The 21,059-nt window shown below is 40.4% G+C and overlaps 1 protein-coding gene across 1 annotated transcript; it reads right to left on the bottom strand.

Moving 5' to 3' along the window:
- Positions 1-4,578: 4,578 nt before the first annotated feature.
- Positions 4,579-20,925, bottom strand: mtrex (Mtr4 exosome RNA helicase). Its single transcript, XM_082539652.1, has 27 exons — positions 20,820-20,925; positions 20,389-20,529; positions 18,459-18,525; positions 18,281-18,343; positions 18,078-18,190; positions 17,499-17,673; positions 17,280-17,370; positions 16,444-16,568; positions 16,210-16,308; positions 15,868-15,988; positions 15,653-15,784; positions 13,861-13,940; positions 13,410-13,520; positions 12,565-12,666; positions 11,677-11,802; positions 11,354-11,504; positions 10,967-11,139; positions 10,819-10,887; positions 10,624-10,749; positions 10,429-10,539; positions 10,154-10,342; positions 8,563-8,726; positions 7,912-8,017; positions 6,303-6,359; positions 6,053-6,215; positions 5,723-5,827; positions 4,579-5,385 (listed from the first exon to the last, which is right to left on the bottom strand). Exons 1-27 carry the CDS (start codon positions 20,918-20,920, stop codon positions 5,333-5,335), a joined length of 3,114 nt encoding a protein of 1,037 aa, XP_082395778.1. The 5' UTR covers positions 20,921-20,925; the 3' UTR covers positions 4,579-5,332.
- Between the last annotated feature and the right edge of the window lie 134 nt (positions 20,926-21,059).

Below are 21,059 nucleotides of genomic sequence, written 5' to 3'. Positions count from 1 at the left end.
GGGTGGGAGAGGGGGGAACCCTGTCGTCAGGGTACAAGATTTTTATTTTTTTTTTTAAAGGGGGGAATTAAAAGCAAAAAAGACAGAAGGAGGGGAAGGAGGGGGCTGGGTGGAAAAGAGAAAAACCAGAAGAGCTACGTGGCTCCGTGTCCTCATCACAACCCACCTACACACACAAACAGAGGAACCTGTGTATACACACACACTGGTTAGACAATATAGTTTTCATCTGTGTGCTAGTCAGAACCGGCCCCTATGAGCTTGTAAATGACAGACAGCAACAGAAAACTTTAATGATATATTTAAAAAACTGCAAATTTACATTTACCTCATATGTTATTTGATCTACATAGGGTTTTTTTTTCTGTAAAACATATTTGATATGTTAACCTGTAACTTTTTCTCCTTACTGCCGATGCTCGATCATTATCTTCCCATTTTTCAGGGAAAATCAGCTTTACCGAGAGAACTCTCAGAACACGAGCAACTTGTGAAAACGAGGAACTGTCTTTGGCACAGTGTCTCCATTTGTTTTGTGCAATACTGATAAATCATTGGCGATCTGCACGGGATTTCAGTGCTGGAAGAGCTCAGTGTGAAAACAAACCTTCTCATTTATAACAATGTCACCGGGCAGAAAAAACAAACTGAAATGGGGAAGGAAAAGATCTCCCACTTAAGATTTGATGAGCATGTTTGACTTGGAGCAGGTGGATGTGAGCCAAGCTCAGTCTGCTGCTGGACTGTCTCCAATCATGTGAGGATTTATTCTTATGAAGCAACTCCTCCACTTATCCACTGGACCAAACAGCAGCGCCAACGGTGAAGGCACAATAAGCCACACTGATGGTAATCGCTGGGTGAGGAGGATTAAATTACATTCCCTGCCAACGATTTAGCAATGTTGATTTATTTGCCTGATTTCATCTCCTTCCCCGACCTCCTCCCAGTCACTAAAACACATGATTTATGATGTTTCAGTGGGTAAGGACAATCTGTTTGTCATCTCCAGATTTAATCAACAATGAGCTCACTGACTGATCATTTGACCTTTATAGCTTTATACCTGACAGTTTCATTTGAGCTATTGCTCAAATGAAAGTACATAATCAATAACAAGAACTAAGATAAGCTCCTATTAAATGAATCACCAGTAATTATTACTTTGGGCAGTAATTGTGACCCAGAATGAATTCAGTATCGTTAGTTATGATTAAGCCTGTAGTTGTCTGTGAAACAGCTACAGGCACCAGCTGCTGATCACATCACAATTCTTAATGTCTAAGAAGATGAAATCGTGCCTGAGGCATCAATCCAGCGAGACCCATTCTGTGGAATCTAAAGGGCAAAGATTCAGCTGCTATTATAGTAGCTAGGCTCAGACGTGCACTCAATTGCCAGTTTACCAATCTAAAATTATCCACACTGAGGAAAGTTAAAACAACAACAAATGTACGCCTGGCTGGGTGTAACACAACAATATATGAGACCACCAACACCCCCATAAAGTTGATTTATTACTGTTTTTAAACAGTTTTAAAAACTAAAGTGACATTTTATAGCCTTCGTGAGTATTAACAGAGGAACCTAACTCATTTAATAGCTGATAATAATGCAGATAAACCAAGAAATAAATGAATCATTCAGTCAACGTTAATATTGATTATTAACAGTATGTCATAAGGCAACTAGTAACTAGGCAGAGATGATATAAGCAGTTTTTAGAGGAAGAGCTCGCAGAAAATGCGTGGATAGATGTTTACGTGTGAAAAGAAACAACTGATGCGAAGTTTTCACTAGTTTTTATAAAAAGCTGAGTGATTTAACCCGAACAACCAAAAACTAAAGCTCTCAAAAAAAGACTATTACCATTTTAAGCTGAAAGACGGTGCTTTTTCACTCATTTTCAGTTTAGTCCTTGAAGCTGACCATTTTCAAAGAAATGTTTTTTGTTTGTATGTTAAGGCTCTTAACACTGGCCTATGAATAATTCAAGCAAAAGTAAGATACAAACATCAAGGGAGGAACCAGTGTTGTGTTTACACATAAATGTATTACACAGGAACTCAACTGAAAACCAGAAGCAGCAAGTTTTATGGAGTGATGACTTCAAATTTGAAAATTCTGGTCAATCCGGAGAAGGTCAGGAGAGACAACATGAGTGCTTACTGCAGTCTGTAAAACACAGTGGAGGCTCTGCCAGTTTGGTTAGATTTTGATTCATCGTGCAATACTATCAGGAGAGCATCAGGCTGGAAACAACTGGCCTCATTAGATCTCAGGACTCAACATTAGCAGTGTGGGATCATCTTGACAGAGAGCAGAACAAAAGGCAGCCAAAATCCAAAGAAGAGCGTTGAATGTCCTCCAAGAAGCCGCGAAAAATATTCCTGAAAACTTCTTAAAGAAATTATAGGAAAACTTACCTAAGAGAGTTCAGGATGGGTTGAAGAATGGAGATGATCATACCAAATATTGACTTTCACGTTCATAAAAATTGTGCAAACACTATTTTGCATTATATTTCCATTTGTGTTCGCATGTTTCAATAAATTGCTGCACCCATTTCCTATAAACTCTGAGATCAGCAGGTCTCAGTTCGCTTTTCAATCAACTCAGTAAGTGACTGTGTAAAAGACACGTTTACTGTTGTACAGTGGGGCAAAAAAGTATTTAGTCAGCCACCGATTGTGCAAGTTCCCCCACCTAAAATGATGACAGAGGTCAGTAATTTGCACCAGAGGTACACTTCAACTGTGAGAGACAGAATGTGAAAAAAAAAAAATCCATGAATCCACATGGTAGGATTTGTAAAGAATTTATTCATAAATCAGGGTGGAAAATAAGTATTTGGTCAATAACAAAAATACAACTCAATACTTTGTAACATAACCTTTGTTGGCAATAACACAGGTCAAACGTTTACTATAGGTCTTTACCAGGTTTGCACACACAGTAGCTGGTATTTTGGCCCATTCCTCCATGCAGATCTTCTCGAGAGCAGTGATGTTTTGGGGCTGTCGCCGAGCAACACGGACTTTCAACTCCCGCCACAGATTTTCTATGGGGTTGAGGTCTGGAGACTGGCTAGGCCACTCCAGGACTTTCAAATGCTTCTTACGGAGCCACTCCTTTGTTGCCCGGGCGGTGTGTTTTGGATCATTGTCATGTTGGAAGACCCAGCCTCGTTTCATCTTCAAAGTTCTCACTGATGGAAGGAGGTTTTGGCTCAAATCTCACGATACATGGCCCCATTCATTCTGTCCTTAACACGGATCAGTCGTCCTGTCCCCTTGGCAGAAAAACAGCCCCATAGCATGATGTTTCCACCCCCATGCTTCACAGTAGGTATGGTGTTCTTGGGATGCAACTCAGTATTCTTCTTCCTCCAAACACGACGAGTTGAGTTTATACCAAAAAGTTCTACTTTGGTTTCATCTGACCACATGACATTCTCCCAATCCTCTGCTGTATCATCCATGTGCTCTCTGGCAAACTTCAGACGGGCCTGGACATGCACTGGCTTCAGCAGCGGAACACGTCTGGCACTGCGGGATTTGATTCCCTGCCGTTGTAGTGTGTTACTGATGGTGACCTTTGTTACTTTGGTCCCAGCTCTCTGCAGGTCATTCACCAGGTCCCCCCGTGTGGTTCTGGGATCTTTGCTCACCGTTCTCATGATCATTTTGACCCCACGGGATGAGATCTTGCGTGGAGCCCCAGATCGAGGGAGATTATCAGTGGTCTTGTATGTCTTCCATTTTCTGATGATTGCTCCCACAGTTGATTTTTTCACACCAAGCTGCTTGCCTATTGTAGATTCACTCTTCCCAGTCTGGTGCAGGTCTACAATACTTTTCCTGGTGTCCTTCGAAAGCTCTTTGGTCTTGGCCATGGCGGAGTTTGGAGTCTGACTGTTTGAGGCTGTGGACAGGTGTCTTTTATACAGATGATGAGTTCAAACAGGTGCCATTCATACAGGTAACGAGTGGAGGACAGAAAAGTGTCTTACAGAAGACGTTACAGGTCTGTGAGAGCCAGAGATTTTCCATGTTTGAGGTGACCAAATACTTATTTTCCACCCTAATTTACAAATAAATTCTTTACAAATCCTACCATGTGAATTCATGGACTTTTTTTTCACATTCTGTCTCTCACAGTTGAAGTGTACCTCTGGTGCAAATTACTGACCTCTGTCATCATTTTAAGTGGGGGAACTTGCACAATCGGTGGCTGACTAAATACTTTTTTGCCCCACTGTAAATGTTTACTTTCACACGCAAAGCACAGCATACTGATGTTTATCAATGTTAAAGCTTCAGTTGCTTATTATTTTGCAGCTTCACTTCGTTTGTGTGGTAGTGGATTTGGAAGCGGGTTTTGAGCGCGTGAGCTGGGGTGTATCTGAATATCAAGAAACACCGCAACCTGCTGTTCAAACCAATGAACTTCCAGATGAATATTATAATGAAACATGTGATCCAATTCCAGCATATACACTTTATTAAAAACATCAGAAGCAGAGCCCCCCCCCCCTAAATTTAAGAGCCCGATGGTGGTTGAGTTAGATTGCTGGCTCAGTGCTCACACAAATGAACTGGTGGGGTGTTTGAATCTCATGTACGTTTTATGTAGCACCGCCACCTGCTGTTCAAACCAATAAACTACCAGATGAGGTTGAATACATATATAAATAAAAACATTCAAGTGAAGAAGTTTCTACCATGTTTGGTGAGAGCACTGCAGAGTAGGCTGTCAGTTCAGGTCCTGTGTTGCTTGGCTGGACAGCTACTGTTATTACAACCTTCTGTTTAATATCAGCATCAAGTGAATGGACAACAGTTTGCTTTTTATATATAATCTGTATGTAAACAAATACAGACGTTTATTGAAAACTGTCAAATATGTACACACATGTAAAAATACGGAAAAATAAAGTGGGTTATTAACATCGACACAGGTATTTGATGTATTATGTCATGAGCTCTCCTCAGATCAAAGCACAAAATAATTATCAGTCTAATTATGCACATTTTTGCCATTTAAGCAAAAACAAAACATGCATATTCAATGAACTGTGAAAACAGACCATATATGATGCGCACAGTGAGGACAATGATTGGGAAACCTCAGCAGGATGAAAGTGTTTATGGAAGTTGCTGTGATTGCACAGTTAGCATTCCCAAAGAGCTTTCAGCTGGAGCCAATGGAATAATCACCAATTTAAGTTCACTAAGGCATTACACATTTTTAAAAAAAGGGTAAATAACAAAGCACATGACTTCTATAGTGAAACAAACAACCACAAAAGAGCAGGGTTCACTAAAAGACACTATAAGTAGAGACTGGCAGCAAAGACGATGTCTCTCTTGATCTTTGTTATTCCTGCAGGGAGAGAAACACAATTCAAACTCTGTCACAACTTTTACATGAACAATTACAGAATCTAGTTTTGGCTTCTTCATAAAACGTAAATGGTTTGTTAAAAACATGCACTAAATGCATGCACTAAATACATGTACTAAATGCATGCACTAAATAAAGTTTATGATGCACAGGTGTACTATCAATGTAGTTTTAACAATACAAAAATAAATCTAACAAAAACCAACAAAAAACAGTGAAAAATGTCCAACTTTTTAAGGATTTGTCATGTTAGACTACATTTAGAAAGGGAGCTAATATTCATTCAAATGAAAAATTGGTGCAATGTGTTTCCTACCTTCAGCAAACTTATTCTCCAGCTCTGTGTTGCCGATGGCTTTAGATGCAGAGCACATTTGTCTCAGGACCTCCTCCAGACGACGCATGCAACGGATGATGCTCCCTAAACAGAAATCCAGAGTGTAGATACATGTGTTAGAAATCTTTGATTATATATCTATCTATCTATCTTTTTTTGAGAGTAAATGTGTTCACTTTGTATCAAATAACTCATCTGACCCACAAAATCTGCCTCAAATAGAAAATATTTCCTAATACTGGAGAAAGGAACCAATAAATTGTGATCTTAATAATTAAACACCTGCAGATTGTAAGAGAAGTAACAAACCTTCAAAGACGTCGGTCATTTTGCAGATTTGAGCAAACGTGGCCCCGTTGGCCCAGGCATAAACCACGTCCATTAGGTGGGGTTTAAATTGGTTCAGATAGCTCTCTTCGTCCACCTCCAGCTTGGCGTCTGCTGACACTTTGGCGATGCGCTTTGCACATTCCTGAACACAACAGAAACAGTGATGCTTTCATTTCTACTAAAGTTCACGCATTTAACAAGATACAGCTCCACTCTAATGCCGTCTCACCTGCATCTGTCTCAGCGGTGCAGCGAGCTGCTCAGTTAGTTTTGGCATCTCGCTGGCCTGGAGGAAAAAAAACACAACATCTAAATAATTAGTACAAGTACCATATAAATGTTAATGTTATTAAATCATAATACAGCATAACTCCTGCACGCATGTCTAAGTTTTTCAGAAAATACAGGAGGAATACAAGGAGGAAAGACATCAGTAATTATCTTAGCGAAGCATCAAATAAATTTGTGGAGGTTTATGAGGAAATTCCCAAACAATCTGAAGTCCATCCTTCTACAGTGAGGAAGATTATTCATTATCAAATGGAAAGACAGTTGCCAGGTGGGCATCCAAGCTAAATTCATAGCAAGGTCAGAATATGCAATGATCAGGGAAACTGCAAAAAATCCAAGAGCTGCATCTCACTCTATGGGAGTGTTGGCATGTTAAAGGCCCAAATTTCATGATAATTAAATTAGAAAAAGAATGAACAAGTATGCTTGTATGGAAGGACTACAAGGAGAAAGTGACTTCCCTTAGGAAGAACATGGCAGCATGGATAAGGTTTGCAAAGTTGCACAAAACAAAATGACTCATCAAGGAACCAAAGCATATCAGCAGCTCATATCACCTCTCACTAACTGGCAGGAGCGTAATGGAGGGGTCATGACTTTGCCTAATTTTACAGCCACTGTACCTGGGCACTTTGTAGTCATTGAATCAAGCACGATCTCCACTGTATATCGAAGTATCCTAGAATCAAATGTAAGTCTCCGTCTCACAACAATTTGAGATACTAATGTTATTTTCATCAGAAAGCTTAGGGCCTCCTAGGCTGCCGGTATCACTTTTATAAGCAGCCACATCTGCTCTTTAAATATTTATTGTGGTCTGGATTTTTATTTTTCAATACAGCAGTATTGAAGTCAGGTGGTATTTATACATATTCTAGTGTGCTATTTTGCATTCGAGCAGCTGTTTGGTCTGCAGATGCAAACTAATATTAACATGCACTTGATCTCAGTGAATATCTGTTTGGTGGCTCCTCTGAGAAGCTAATGTGCAGGATTAGAGGTATGTTCACGTCTGCAAGTTATCGAGAAGGTGATGAACTTGGCTCAATAAGTAACAAATGTACAATTTATTTTCAGGTGTTCTTCTGACCAACGCTGAAGTCCTTTAAAAACATGCTAATTGGCTAAAGTCCCCATCATCAACAGCTAAAATAGCAGCAGGTCGTCTTTAAAGACAACAGCTGTGCACTCACATGCGCACCGGATTTATTGGAAACATGACAGCTGCTTGTCATTATTCGCTGTGTAAACATTTGAAGCTGGCTAATAAGAGACAGTCCGATATGGGATTGAGGTCAGAATTTTCCCGTTCACAGGACTGAGCTAATGAGAAACCAATGAAAGTCTGTTTAAACATGTGCTGATGCTGGATCAACCTATTTTGAGAGTTTGGTGTTTGCTTTGACTGTAAAGCAGGAGAAGAAGCCAAGAATGTGAAAGCAGCTCGAACTTACAGGAATGGGAATAAGGTGTTTATTTTAGTGTTCGGGAAAAGATGAATCTTTGTACATCGAGTGAGTGATGCATTTGTGTTCGTTTGTCCCTACGTTTTCCTGGAAGACAAAGCAGGACAGCAGGGCGGTGGCTTGCTCAACTGTCAGATCATTGAAGAGACCGTTGAACATCATCTCAGTCAGCAGGAGCTCGTCGGCACTGGAGATATTTATACAGAAACTTAATTATATAATGACTTTGCTTCAATATCTTGATCTTTTCAAAACAGCAGCTATAAAAGAAATGTGAGGTGGAACACGGAGTAAGAATCTGCTTTTTTATGCTAAATATCTAATTGTAAGACATCAAAACAACAGCTAGGAATAGGAACTTTAGGTAACTCACGTAACCCCAGTTCTCAGGGTAGCATGAGTGAGATGCCCTTTTTGCTGGGGTGAAGTGAGAAAAACTGCTTATCTTTAAAAAAAAAAAAAAAAAAAAAAAAAAAAAATGGCCACATAGTAGTGCAAGCTTCATAAGGTTGGGTGGCTGTCCAACGTGGTCGTTTCAATCATCAGCCAATCAGGATTGTTGTAATGGAATAAGGCTTTTAAGGAATACGCAAGCAGGTGCATCCCATGCTGAGGCATCTCACTCATGCTGCTGTGAGAGCCGGGGTTACACAAGTAACCTGAAGTTTTCAGGTTCATTTACATTTTCTTCACTGTCCCAGCTTTGTGTGTGTGTGCCCCGCCCTCCCCTACCTGCTAATTTCACAGGCGACCCGCCCTTTCATCTCAATGACGTCAGAGGGACTGGCAAAGCCAAGTCTTCGAAGAACTCTCTTTCTGCACTTCAGCTGGTCCATCTGCAAGATGGTTCGCGCTTTTTTGAGGTCTCGCTTGGCTGTTCGAACATCTGCTGCGATCTGAAACACACACACACACACAGTTATGTTATGCAAATTTCTTCATTTTTAACTTGTTGAACTTTGATTTCAGGGTTTCTTAAAGTCTCAAAAAGCTGTGTGATAGGTTCCAGTTTAGCACATCAGAAAACTTCAAGCAACTTTAGCTGTCAGAGTGATGAAGAGGAATGTGAAAGACAATTGCATCAGATGTTCATGTGCATGCTTATCTCATACCAACTATTTAATTTATCCACTTCAACCTCTTCTACTGTGTTTAACACACACACACAAAGACTTCACCAGCACTGCTCATCGATCAAAGACAGAAGCAAAGACTTCTCTGTAATGGTGACTGGATGTGTTGGTAAAGATAAGTGACATCACAGGAACACTTAAAGCTAAAGCTAAGACTTTTTAGTGCTTGTGCATCTGTAAGATGTGCTGAGTTCAGCCAGTGCTACCTGTTTGGCTAAACAAATAATATAAATGAGACATCAGAAATGGTAGCATCTGTAAAAACCAATAAAAAGATGAACCTGAGGATTAGCAGCAGTTTTGTTTCATTTTGGTGTTCAAAGAAAGCAAAATTAAATTTACTGGACCTCTGAATGTAGGAATAACATTCACAAGCGGTCATTTTTCCTGTTTGCCTGTATGTACATATTTGACCACAACTGAACAGAAAAATCCAATAAAAAGAAATCAAGTCTCATCTAACAAAAGGTACTTTTTGTAGATAAACAGGAAAGTTCAAACATTGAGAAATTAGAGTGTTTAGCTGTTATTTGTTATAGTAACCTGTTGTGGTATAGACAATACACCCCAATATCAATCAAAGCTACCAATAAATAACCCTAACCAAAAGTGATGTTTTGTTCCAACACAAAGGTGATAGACAACTAAATACTTTGTTAGTACCTTGTTGCGATATACGGCCCCACAGGGTAGTAACAAAGTGTTCAACAGTGTAAGAACCTTTGAATTCACTGAAACAGTGCTCAGAGTCGCTTCCAGAGAAGCCATGATCAAAACCATTACCAAGTCAGAGAAAAAGCAAAGAACAACAGGTTATAAATAAAAATGGCAAACTGGAGACCAATACCCACACTCATTAACTCAGTCCTAGCCTTCAGGCAGCTAATTCTCACACTCTTTATTTTCACACTCTTGATCAGCGGTGTGATGAGGCAACTGGTTAAAACCAGCCACATAGTTGTTCCCGACCGCATAGCATTACGCACGCTTACTAGTTTACAGCTGACACAGTGGATACCCCAGTGACAGTGATGTTTACTTACGCAAACATCACTTACCAGGCAAACACAAATGCAAATCATGCCACTACAAGCTAGGTTAGCCCAGTTTGCCACCATTTAGTTATGCTCTCATAAGGCCTGACAATTAGCAGGACATCCCATTGCTTGAAATTTGACAAAGTTTCTCACCAGAGCTTTCTTCTCACAGAGAGAATAGACAGATTCCAAGTTGGGGTCACTGTGCAGGGGATGGGTGTACATGCGGTGCTCAAAGGCCTCAATCTTCTGAATAACTTTCTTTAATGCAGGGTCTTTGATGCCCATGTCATCTATGGGGTCAAGCAGAGGAACACCATCTGGAAAACGTTTCTGCACCTCCTGTGGACAAAATGATTGGAGGGAAAAAAATGTAAATGATTCACACTAATATCTTCAACACCTTGAGAAATGGCTCTACTTTGTACCTGTATGGACTTGAGCATGAGCTGTCTGTTGTCGTAGGGCCTCAGGTCTTTGGGGATGTAAAGACGAACTGAGCTGACAGAAGTGAGGAGATGGAGCATCACTGGAACCACCTGGGCAGAAAAAGGTGATTTTAATTATGGCGCTCCCATTTGTGTATATGAAGTTATGTGTGTTCTTGCGATTGCTCCACCCACCTGCATCTCTCCAGTCTCCCCTGGAGCGGCAGGTTTAGCAGCTTCAGTTGCAGCATCTTTCACACTGTCCTTACTACAGTGGACCAAAACCTCCACGACATACAGCGGCTCTGAGTCTGTAGTCGTCTAAATGGGAAATGTGTGTTAGTCATAGCCACGGGACCTTGGATTCATCTACAGGTGCCACTAACTTACCTTAACATTAGTCTTCTTGCAAAAGTTTACAACCACTCCCCAGCCAAAGTCAGCATCCTCATTTTTTACCTGACAGATGAAAATACAGACTTGTTAAATGATGTGAAAATCTTCCATTATTACTGCTGGTCTAAGCGTAAAGCAGTACCTTGACAAGTCGCCCAGGCTGTAAGAAGGGCAAGCAGTATTTGGGTTTGTGGATGAACTCCTGGATTTCTTTACTCAGTTTGGCCAGCTGCTGTCTGATTTTAAAGTAAGTGACCACACTCTCTTCATTGGGAATCTCAATGGTGTGGTACTGCTCCTCCAACTTCTTAATTTCTGCACAAAAACAGTCATTTTAGATTCATCTTAGAACTAGATCACACGTAATTCATACCAGACAACTGAAGATGACACTGTAAACAGTCATCATACTACAAATATACATATACATGCTATTGAAGTCCGTGATTGCTATTTGTGTTCATATTTGTATGTCTGTCAGTTACTACCCAAGTGTGTAGTGTGAACAAGTGCATACAGAAATGCTTACTCTCCACTACACCAGGCAAAGCCCTGTAGTGTTGGAACTGGTAGAAAGACTTCTCCAGCATGTATTCTGGGTTGATCTCCTCCACACGCAGCAGGTTGAGCACCATGTTGTAGGTTAAGTGGAAGGCACTGTTCAAAGGATCTGCAGAGCCCTGCACAGCAGGATTAAAATGGTTAAAATGATTAAAATGTCAGCGATTCCTGACAAAGAACAACTTAAGAATCACTTTTAAAACTTTGGATTCAGTGGTTAAAATAATGCTAGGGACTAAAAAACCTGAAAGTGATGGTAAAAAGCATTTGCAGCAGCCTGGTTAACAGTACCTTGAGTAGCTGTTTACCCACAGCTGGGCTCATCTTCTCATCCACCATGAAAATAACAATCCCTCTGTCGTCCATTCCTCTCCTCCCAGCACGCCCAGACATCTGGATATACTCACCTGATGTTATCTAGACAAGGTGGGAAGATAAATTATATTATAGAACGTCTATGTACATGTGAAATATATGTACGACTGAGAAACTGGTTAAAACAGCATAAATGAAGGTGGTAAAAACAAAACACTGAACATCTGCACATTTATTCAATTACTGCCTAGGCAATTATCTGCATTGCTATGAATCTACATCACTCATCTACTGTTCATTGAATCACACATGGCACTGACTAAGCTCCACATTTTTACCTCTCTTTGCAAAAAAAAACCAAACAAGAGTTTAAATGATCAGATCTTCATTTCACACATTCTTGAGAGCAGCTCTTGAGTTGGAAGAGAGTTTTTTGAAGAATGAAGGTGAAGTGTGAGTGCCTGTGTGGAGTTTTGGCACCATCAGAGGCAACAGATGTTTCTGATGAACCTCTTGGAGGGCAGTTTCACTCTCTCTCGCTCATTCTCTTTAATCCCTAGAGCACCCCCTTGTAAACAATATGTGGCTATTTATGTGCCAATACAAGCTGCAACGCTTGAAGACCTTATAAAGGCTTCAGAGCAACATGCTACATAACAACTGCACACTTGACAGAGCAGCTTTAAAGCACAATTTATGGCGAGCTCTGCATTTTACTGGCCTCAAACAGAAGCCATAGACAGACAGATATCTTTCTGGAAGTGCAACTTTTCCAAACATCCATACTAATACTGCTGCTGAGAAAATTCTGTATTAAAGACATAAAAGAGGGGGAGACCATTGTGTTTGACTGCGTGAACTTACAAAGCGGTGATTCTTGCCATCAAACTTGCGTGCACTGGTGAAGAGCACAGTGCGAGCTGGCATGTTGATGCCCATGGCGAATGTCTCTGTGGCAAACAAGGCCTGCAATGGAAATAAGGAGCATTAAGCTCATCTCAATATTTACATTTTATCACTTACAAATAGACACTGATCCTCGAGGACTAATAAACATGTTCAAAGTGTTCCTCATAAAACATTTGGAAAGCCATTTTCTTTCAAGTGCAAAAAACAATCAAACAAAAAGAAAAACCAACACAAAAGCAGGATTTCCCGTAAAGTTTGGAAACTTGTCACAAACCATTTCTATTGGTTTGTGACAAGTTTCCAGTCTGCATTGACTAAATCTTAAAGTTGTGATAAAAAGCCTTTAATAATTACCTGACTTGTGTCTAAGTCTGGATTACAACACGCTGAAACATCTGCTTCTCCAGATGTAAGAGTATTTCTAATTATGTTCTTTTATTTGCCTCCATTTTAGCACATTTTCTTCATTTCACAGTGTTACTGCCATAACAACCAGAAATGACCAACAGCTAAAGTGTAACTCTGTAGTTAAAGTAAAAAGACTGAAGACAAGACTGAAGATAGGCACACATTATCATGAACTGGACGACTGGTTACTTTAAAGATTAGTTTTAATTACACTTGAACAGACTCTCTCAAGGATTCCATGTCAACATATTCATCAAATCCATTAATATGACTATGTACTAAACTTTTGCGCAAATTAAGTATTTCCCCTAAACGTCTGTTACAAACACACTTTTGAAATTTTCAGTCCTGCAGAGACAGACAAATCTCATTAAAGTTAGAATCACCAGTACCTTGAGGAGGCCTTCAGAAAAGAGGATCTCTATGGTCTCTTTCAGGATGGGCAGTAGGCCTCCATGATGGATCCCTATCCCCCTCTTTAACAGTGGCAGCACATGCTCGACCTGAAGAACACAAACAAGCTCATTACTGTTGAACTTCTCTCTCAGTGACCGTTTTGATCACAGCTGACGAAACCAAAACCAACATAACCCTTGTAATGGAAAAGTGTGTGGTAGGGTTGTGCTTTGCCGTTGCTCGTGTTGTACCCAATAACAGCTACTAACGCTGTTACTGGGTACAGGACTGATTTTAACAGGACTCATCACAGGAGGAAACAGTGAAGCTTTTTGCTAAGATTTTACAAGGTGTTAAGATCAGGTTCAAAAACCATGTTTAAATAAATAAATAAACCCTTGACAAGCTCAGAGAAAGCTGAGTGTGAGAGCATGTAGAAACACTTACCTGAGGCAGTTTCTTGTCCTCATCTGATAGACAGTCCACTGCATTGTTGAAAACCTCCTCCACCAGACGTTTCTCATCATCTGTAACAAAGAAAGGAGTCAAGTTTGAGTGATTTTAAAATATTATTCAACACATAATTAATCCTGGGAAATGTGGGGTTAACGTGGACCAATGGAGATAGGGGGTTTTGGGGAATTGCCTACAGAGAAACATCAACCACTCAGGAATTGTGCAAGTCTCTGTTGACTTTGGAGTTTTTGTGCCAAACACATTATAGTATTTGCTGTTGCTGGTGGGCGGTCTCTGTCCATCTCAGTCCATGTGGACTGGCCCATATTCATGGAACCACTTCAAGTCCAATAATTACATTTGTAAGGGGATTTTGCTGTAGCTAAAAGCATAAACAAATAAAATACTGAAAACTTCTTTCTTGCAACATCAAAGGTGTTGACAACTTTATCTCCTTTTTCTGACGTCAGACTGTGTGCTGTGTTACTGTTTGTAGGCCTCTGGTTGGCCAGCATTTCTAGATGATCAGAGTTATATCACCACCTGTTGCTTCGGCATCAACAGCATGCCAAAAATGTTTTGCATTTTCATGTGGAGAGATATTTTTCAAAACAAACATGGAAAAAAACTCATTTTAAATAAGACCTGTATATATGTGGATATACCCTTTTTCTCCGATCTACTGAAATTATCTCAGTATCTACAATTTTTCTTAAGAAAAACAAAAAACAAAAGCTTTACTGAAACCACAAGAACACAAGAAACTTGTGAAAATGAGGAACTGTCTTTGGCACAGTGTCTCCATTTGTTTTGTGCAATACTGATAAATGTTTGGCGATCTGCACGGGATTTCAGTGCTGGAACAGCTCAGTGTGAAAACAAACCTTCTCATTTACAATAATGTCACTGGGCAGAAAAAACAAACTGAAATGGGGAAGGAAAAGATCTCCCACTTAAGATTTGACGAGCATGTTTGACTTGGAGCAGGTGGATGTGAGCCAAGCTCAGTCTGCTGCTGGACTGTCTCCAATCATGCGGAGATTTATTCTTATGAACCAACTCCTCCACTTATCCGTTGGACCAAACAGCAGCACCAACGGTGAAGGCACAATAAGCTACACTGATGGCACTCACTGGGTGAGGAGGATAAAATTACATTCCCTGCCAACAATTTAGCAATGTTGATTTATTTGCCAAATCTCATCTTCTTCCCCCGCTCTCTGAACAGTTTGTCACAAAAACAGGTGGTGTTGATGTTTCAGTTGGCAAAGAAAATCCATTTGCCACCTCAAAAATCTGCTCACTGACTGGTCTTGTGACCTGACACCTCATAAGTGACAAATGCAGTGAAGCTATTGGTCATAAAAAGCAACATCACTGTATAATAATATTCTCATGATCAAATTATAAAAAGTCAATCATTTCTATTCTTATTAGAGGAAAAAATAAGCTTTTAATCTGTAATATTCAGAACTTGACTGACAAAGAGTCTGACCTCACCTCATTCAGCACACAGAGCTACAAGCCAAATGCCAGAAACACATCCTTTGATATTAATCTATCAGCTTAGGTGTCAGCAGTAAACTTTCAATTATTCACACATTGCACTTATCAAACAACACGTTTGCAAAGACCTTCTCAAAGTCTATCGGTGCTTTCATGACTGCAAACAACTTAACTTGACTGACTATACTGCTACTCTCACCAGAGACATGGCCGCACGCTTTCGTGGGGAAAATACTGACACACACACACAGATTAGAGTTTCCAGGAATGCACATACCTCTGTTAAAGTCCAGTTTAGCCACCTGCAGAGCGTAGGCCTCACACTCTTTCTTACTGAAGCTGAAAATAATCACTGGCTGGAAGTTCCTCTCCATGATCATCTTCACTATCTTGAACACGCTTGATGGGCCTGATTAAAGTACAAAGACATGCAATCTTATATGAATTACTGAATCAAAGATTTTTACATTAAAATCCAGCAAACCCACACACCTTTAGTGCCTCCTTTCCTTCCTTTTGGATCCCACTTGGCACCTCCGCTGCTGCCCCCAGAATCCCCAGCATCTCTCAGCACCTGCATAGCTGTGTTGAAATTGTCCTCTCTGAATTCTCCCTGGAGAAAAATACAAACACAAAAAAACGTCCTGAATTATACATGACCTTATAGCAGCTGTTTCTAATTGGTGCATCCAGATTTAGAATACACAAATTGTTATTTTAGCCCCACTTGTGTAAAGCAGAATTATCAGTGAAGGAGATGAAGCCGAGTCCAAAGAGTTATTCATTCATTTCTTCTGAAAAGCCCTAATGAGTGTTGTTTCCACGTGTCCTTACATTTTCATCAACAACCAGGTGGAGTCCATCACCCCCTGCTGGAAAGATATAGTGTTGCAGTGGAGTGGGGCGGTAGTCTGTGTAGACCACATGGCATGGCTACAGGAGACATTAGAAAAGCATAAATCAATAAACAAGAAAAACTACCCTAAGTCACTCATTTAAACTGTCACCTTCTCACTTAGGGACATTATAAGAACTTTAATTATACTATGAGGCAGTACAACATCCCACCTGCTTGTGTAAGTGACAAATCCACTCAGCAAACTGTTTGGCATTGGGGATGGTGGCTGACAGGAAAACATAATGCACATTATCGGGAAGAAGAATGATGGTCTCCTCCCAAACCACGCCACGCTCTGAAATACACAGACCAGTGAGACGTGTTACCAACCAAAAGCCATCATGTGACATTTTTTTAACCACAGGGTTAAAATAAACTTTAATTCAACTGAGCCTTAAGTGCTGCTGTTGAGAAATCAGTAAATGAAAAGTCGACAAAGAAGGTATAAACACTGATTTTTCATGCAATTGTTTTACTTTGCTTCCATTTTCATTCACGGCCTCAACTGCACCAGACTGCAGGAAATAAATCGCTAGAAAACATGTTAACGTGTTTACTTTCCTGCGTTTTCTCTATTTCAAATATATATATTTAATTTGACAACATGCCATGTGCAATTTTTTTTCAACAGTGTATTAGTAATCTTAGAACATATATTGTATGGACAATTGAAAGCTGCGGGTCCACACCTAATCTTTGAATTCAGACATTTCTGGTGTTACTGCAGGTGTGTAAAATCATTCCTAAAGCCATGCAGTCTGCCTTTGTAGAAATAAAATGAAAGGGTTGTTCTAAAGGGCTCACTGAATTTGAATGTGATGCTGTAATAGAATGCTAATGTTGCAGCGAGTCACTGTGTGAGGGATCCAAGTCAAGTATCCATCCATAACTTACTCATGAATTCTGTTTGTACCCAGGAGAAAATCTATTTGATTCTTGGATGTTCAAAACACACTGATCTGTAATTTTACAGATCGTCTGCATCACTTTTCTATTTTATACCCACCCGTGTCTCTCATGTAATGGATCTCATCGAAGATGACCCACGCCACTTCCCTCATGATCTCAGAGCCTCGGTACAGCATGCTCCTCAGAATCTGGGAGAGAAGAAGTTTATCATTGACCGACCTCTGGATTGAGCAGCATCAAAAAACACTCTTCAATAAGGATATAACTAGCAAATGTAATAATGTCTCAACTCCACACAAAATTGTTTTTTTTTTACCTCTGTTGTCATGACGAGGCAAGAGGCAGTGGGGTTGATGGTGACGTCACCTGTCATCAGTCCTACATCTTGAAACTCTTCGTACATCTCTCTGTACTTCTGGTTGGAGAGAGCCTTGATGGGGCTGGTGAAGATCACTCTCTGCTTCTCCCTGAGAGCCAGCGCAATGGCATATCTGCAGAAAGATATCAGAGAAAGCCATTAAAAAATGTTTTTAAAGAACTATGAACACCTACTGAGCACAATTGCTGACCAGTCTTCATGTTTTAGTTCATATTAAATGAAAAATGTTTAGAATACCTGTTTTGTTTTGGTTCAGTGTTATGACCAATCAGTGGGCTATAAGGGTTCATAATATCTCTCAGTGCTGCTTTCCAGCGTGTCAGTACATTTACCAAGAAGGCACTGATACAGCACAACAGTGAGTATCATCTCTAGTCTCTATAAACTGTTAATGGTCAGCATCACATTTTCTGTAGTTTGAGTTTAAATTCTAAGCTGTATTTTAGCCAAATATAATCAACTGGAATGAGGAAAAATGTGATCGCTCAGTATAAATTGTTTACTGATGACACTTACTCAGCACAAACAGTCTTCCCTGCAGAGGTGTGTGCAGACACAAGCACAGACTGGTTGTTGTCAATACATAATATGGCCTCCCGCTGGAAGGGATCGAGAACGAAAGGGTACTCCTGCAAGACGAGTAAGATGTATCAGAACAAAAGGAAAGCAATCCCACGGTAATGTCAGTTCGTGAAAACTCAGACTAAGGCCCCTTATACCTTGGCTGCTTTTCCCACTCGTGGTTTCAGAGGTTTATATTCCTCACTGGCAGGAAGAGCAACCTGTCAGGGAAGTACAGAAATGGCAACAGTTATCATCACTATTTTTTCTGCTTGTTTATTTAAAAATGAATAAAATTCTTAAAAAACCAAACAAAAAACAACAGATTTTCTTTACCTCATGTGAACATCCTTCCACTGTTTCCACTTGCTCCACCTTCACCTGAGGCATAAATTCTGCAAGACTGAAAAAAGAAAGAAGAAATAGAACAAACTCTGATGTGAATGAACTCACATAATCAAAATGTTTATCAGAGGGAAAGTGTGATTCGTGTGGAAAACGACACTCAAGCCTGACATTAACTGGCATAATGTGAGCTTATAACCAGCTCTTGTTGTTTAGCTGGGTCCTGTCAGCTGTCCGGAGACAGGAAGGTTCTATGTCTAATATGCTGACAATAACTGTGATGATATCAGGAATAATAAGCATAATTATGCACATTTTCATGTGTTAGAGCGCGCTCTTCGGAGTGCAGGTGAGGAGGAAGAGGATGACATTTTATCCAGTTGCAGGTTGCATTCTCTTTCCTTCACATTTTCACTTCATTGGTGTAGAGGAGACCTTCTCAGAGAACATCTGAAATAACATTTTGATGATGACACCTCCTATATTTCTAATTAGAATATGACAGTCATATGTAAGCCCTGTGATAGGCTGGTGATATGTGCAAGGGGTAACCCACATCTCTTCACCCTGTACACCTCTGACTTCTGCTACAACTCTGAATTATGCCACATTCAGAAGTTTGCAGACGACACAGCCATCATGGGGTGTATCTGGGATGATCAGGAAGAGGAGTACAGAAGTCTGGTGAGGAACTTTGTCGCATGGAGTCACACAAACCACCTGCAACTCAACACCTCAAAGACTAAGGAACTGGTTGTGGACTTCGGGAGGTCTAGAGCAGGTCCACTGCCGGTTCAGATAGAGGGGGAGGAGGTGGAGGTGGTCAACAAGTACAAGTACAAGTACCTCGGGCTGTGGGTGGACAATAAACTGGACTGGTCATGCAACACAGAGCACCTGTATAAAAAAGCCCAAAGCCGACTGTACTTCCTCAGGAGGCTGAGGTCTTTTAACATCTGCAGGAAGCTCCTGAGGATGTTTTACCAGTCGGTGGTTGCTGGAGTACTTTTCTATGCTGTGGTGTGCTGGGGGAGCAGCACAGCAAAGAAGGACTCATCCAGGCTGGAAAAACTGATCAGGAGGGCTAGCTCTGTGGTCGGGATGAAGCTGGACACTCTGGTGACAGTGGCAGAGAAAAGGACACTAAAGAAACTGATGGACATTATGGACAATGCCAGGCATCCTCTGCACACGGCCATTAACAACCAGAAGAGTCTGTTCAGTGACAGGTTGCTTCTCCCAAAGACAAGAACTAACAGACTTAAAAACTCCTTTGTCCCACACGCCATCAGACTGTTTAACTCCTCTCTGGAGGGGAGAGGGAGGGGAAACAGGAGGACAAAGGAGGGGGGAACAACTAAGCTGTAGTGCCTCTTCACCTCACTGTGCAATACCTTTTGTGCAATACTTTTGTAAATAGTCAACAGTGCAATAGACCTCAATACTTGAAATGTGCAATTCACTTGTATTTTTATTCCTATTTATTCTATTTATCCCCTTCGTATATTTTATTTATATTGTCTCTGTATTTATATATATATATATATATATATATATATATATATATATATATATATATGTATGTGTGTGTGTGTGTGTGTGTGTATATATATATATATAAATAATATTCTGTAACTCTGTAACTTCTGTCGGTGCTGTGCTTTTTTGGAAATCGAATTTCCCAGAGGAACCCACCCGAGGGATTAATAAAGTTCTATCTAATCTAATCTAATCTCATGCTATGAGACCTGGGATAAGCTGCTCGATGATAAATGCGTGGATAAACATTCACAAGCAGGGATAATTTAAATATTTCTAATAATATGAAGCTGGTTTTACATCACTTTTTTATGCTGCTGAGCATTTTAATAACTGTGTCCACTAACACCCTGCATGAACACAACAAAGCTTCCCTTCTTACTTCAGTTCATTCGCCGAAACTGCCTCATGTCGAGGTTTCTTCACAAACACCACTTCCTCTCCACCATCACTGTCTGCCTCTCTCTTGACTCGGGCAGACGGACCGACATCTCTGTCTGTTTCATTTTTGGCTGCAGCTTTCCTATAGAGAGCAGAAACACACGAGCTGTTAGCCAACATGCACGATTCACCAATGAAGGGCACACAAACACTTAGCTACAAACTCGTGTTCAAGAGAAATGGGCTCAGAGTTATATATGCCATAATATTGTTAACTTTAAGCCCAATAAGCCTTTTTTTGTCCGGTGTTTCTTTAACGAACCAATGGCTGTTACTATGACTGGCACGAGCACCCATGGCACTACCGTCCTCGCGGAGAAAAAAACTTTCCAAAACAAACACAAAATTTTTCTCCAGAAAATACATATTTACCCCGGTTCTGCCGCCACACTCGACGGTACTTTTTTATTTGTGGTATTTTGTTGTTCATCGTCAAACACGCTGAACAAACCGTCTCCAAAGGTGTCAGCCATGTTTGTTAGGGGCACACTTCCCACAATACAGCACGAGGTTGTTTTCGGGTAATACTTCCGCTACGGCAACTGTGCGGGGCAAAAGGGGAGAAAACGTTTTCTCAGGTTCGCTCTTGATTTGATATCTTTACATCTGTCC

The sequence above is a fragment of the Aulonocara stuartgranti genome (assembly GCF_965226115.1).
Source record: "Aulonocara stuartgranti genome assembly, chromosome: 7".
Taxonomy (NCBI): domain Eukaryota; kingdom Metazoa; phylum Chordata; class Actinopteri; order Cichliformes; family Cichlidae; genus Aulonocara; species Aulonocara stuartgranti.
The sequence above is the reverse complement of the archived record's forward strand: the minus strand, read 5'-3'. Positions and strand labels throughout refer to the sequence as shown.

Bases quoted from the DNA above. Each gene is read 5' to 3' on its own strand.
- mtrex (XM_082539652.1), bottom strand. From the start codon at position 20,920: ATGGCTGACACCTTTGGAGACGGTTTGTTCAGCGTGTTTGACGATGAA. The intron at 18,526-20,388 runs GTAAGAAGGGAA...TTCTTTTTTCAG, and splicing joins GTTTCGGCGAATGAACTGAA to TCTTGCAGAATTTATGCCTC. The intron at 10,888-10,966 runs GTACTGCTTTAC...TTCATCTGTCAG, and splicing joins AGCCTGGGCGACTTGTCAAG to GTAAAAAATGAGGATGCTGA.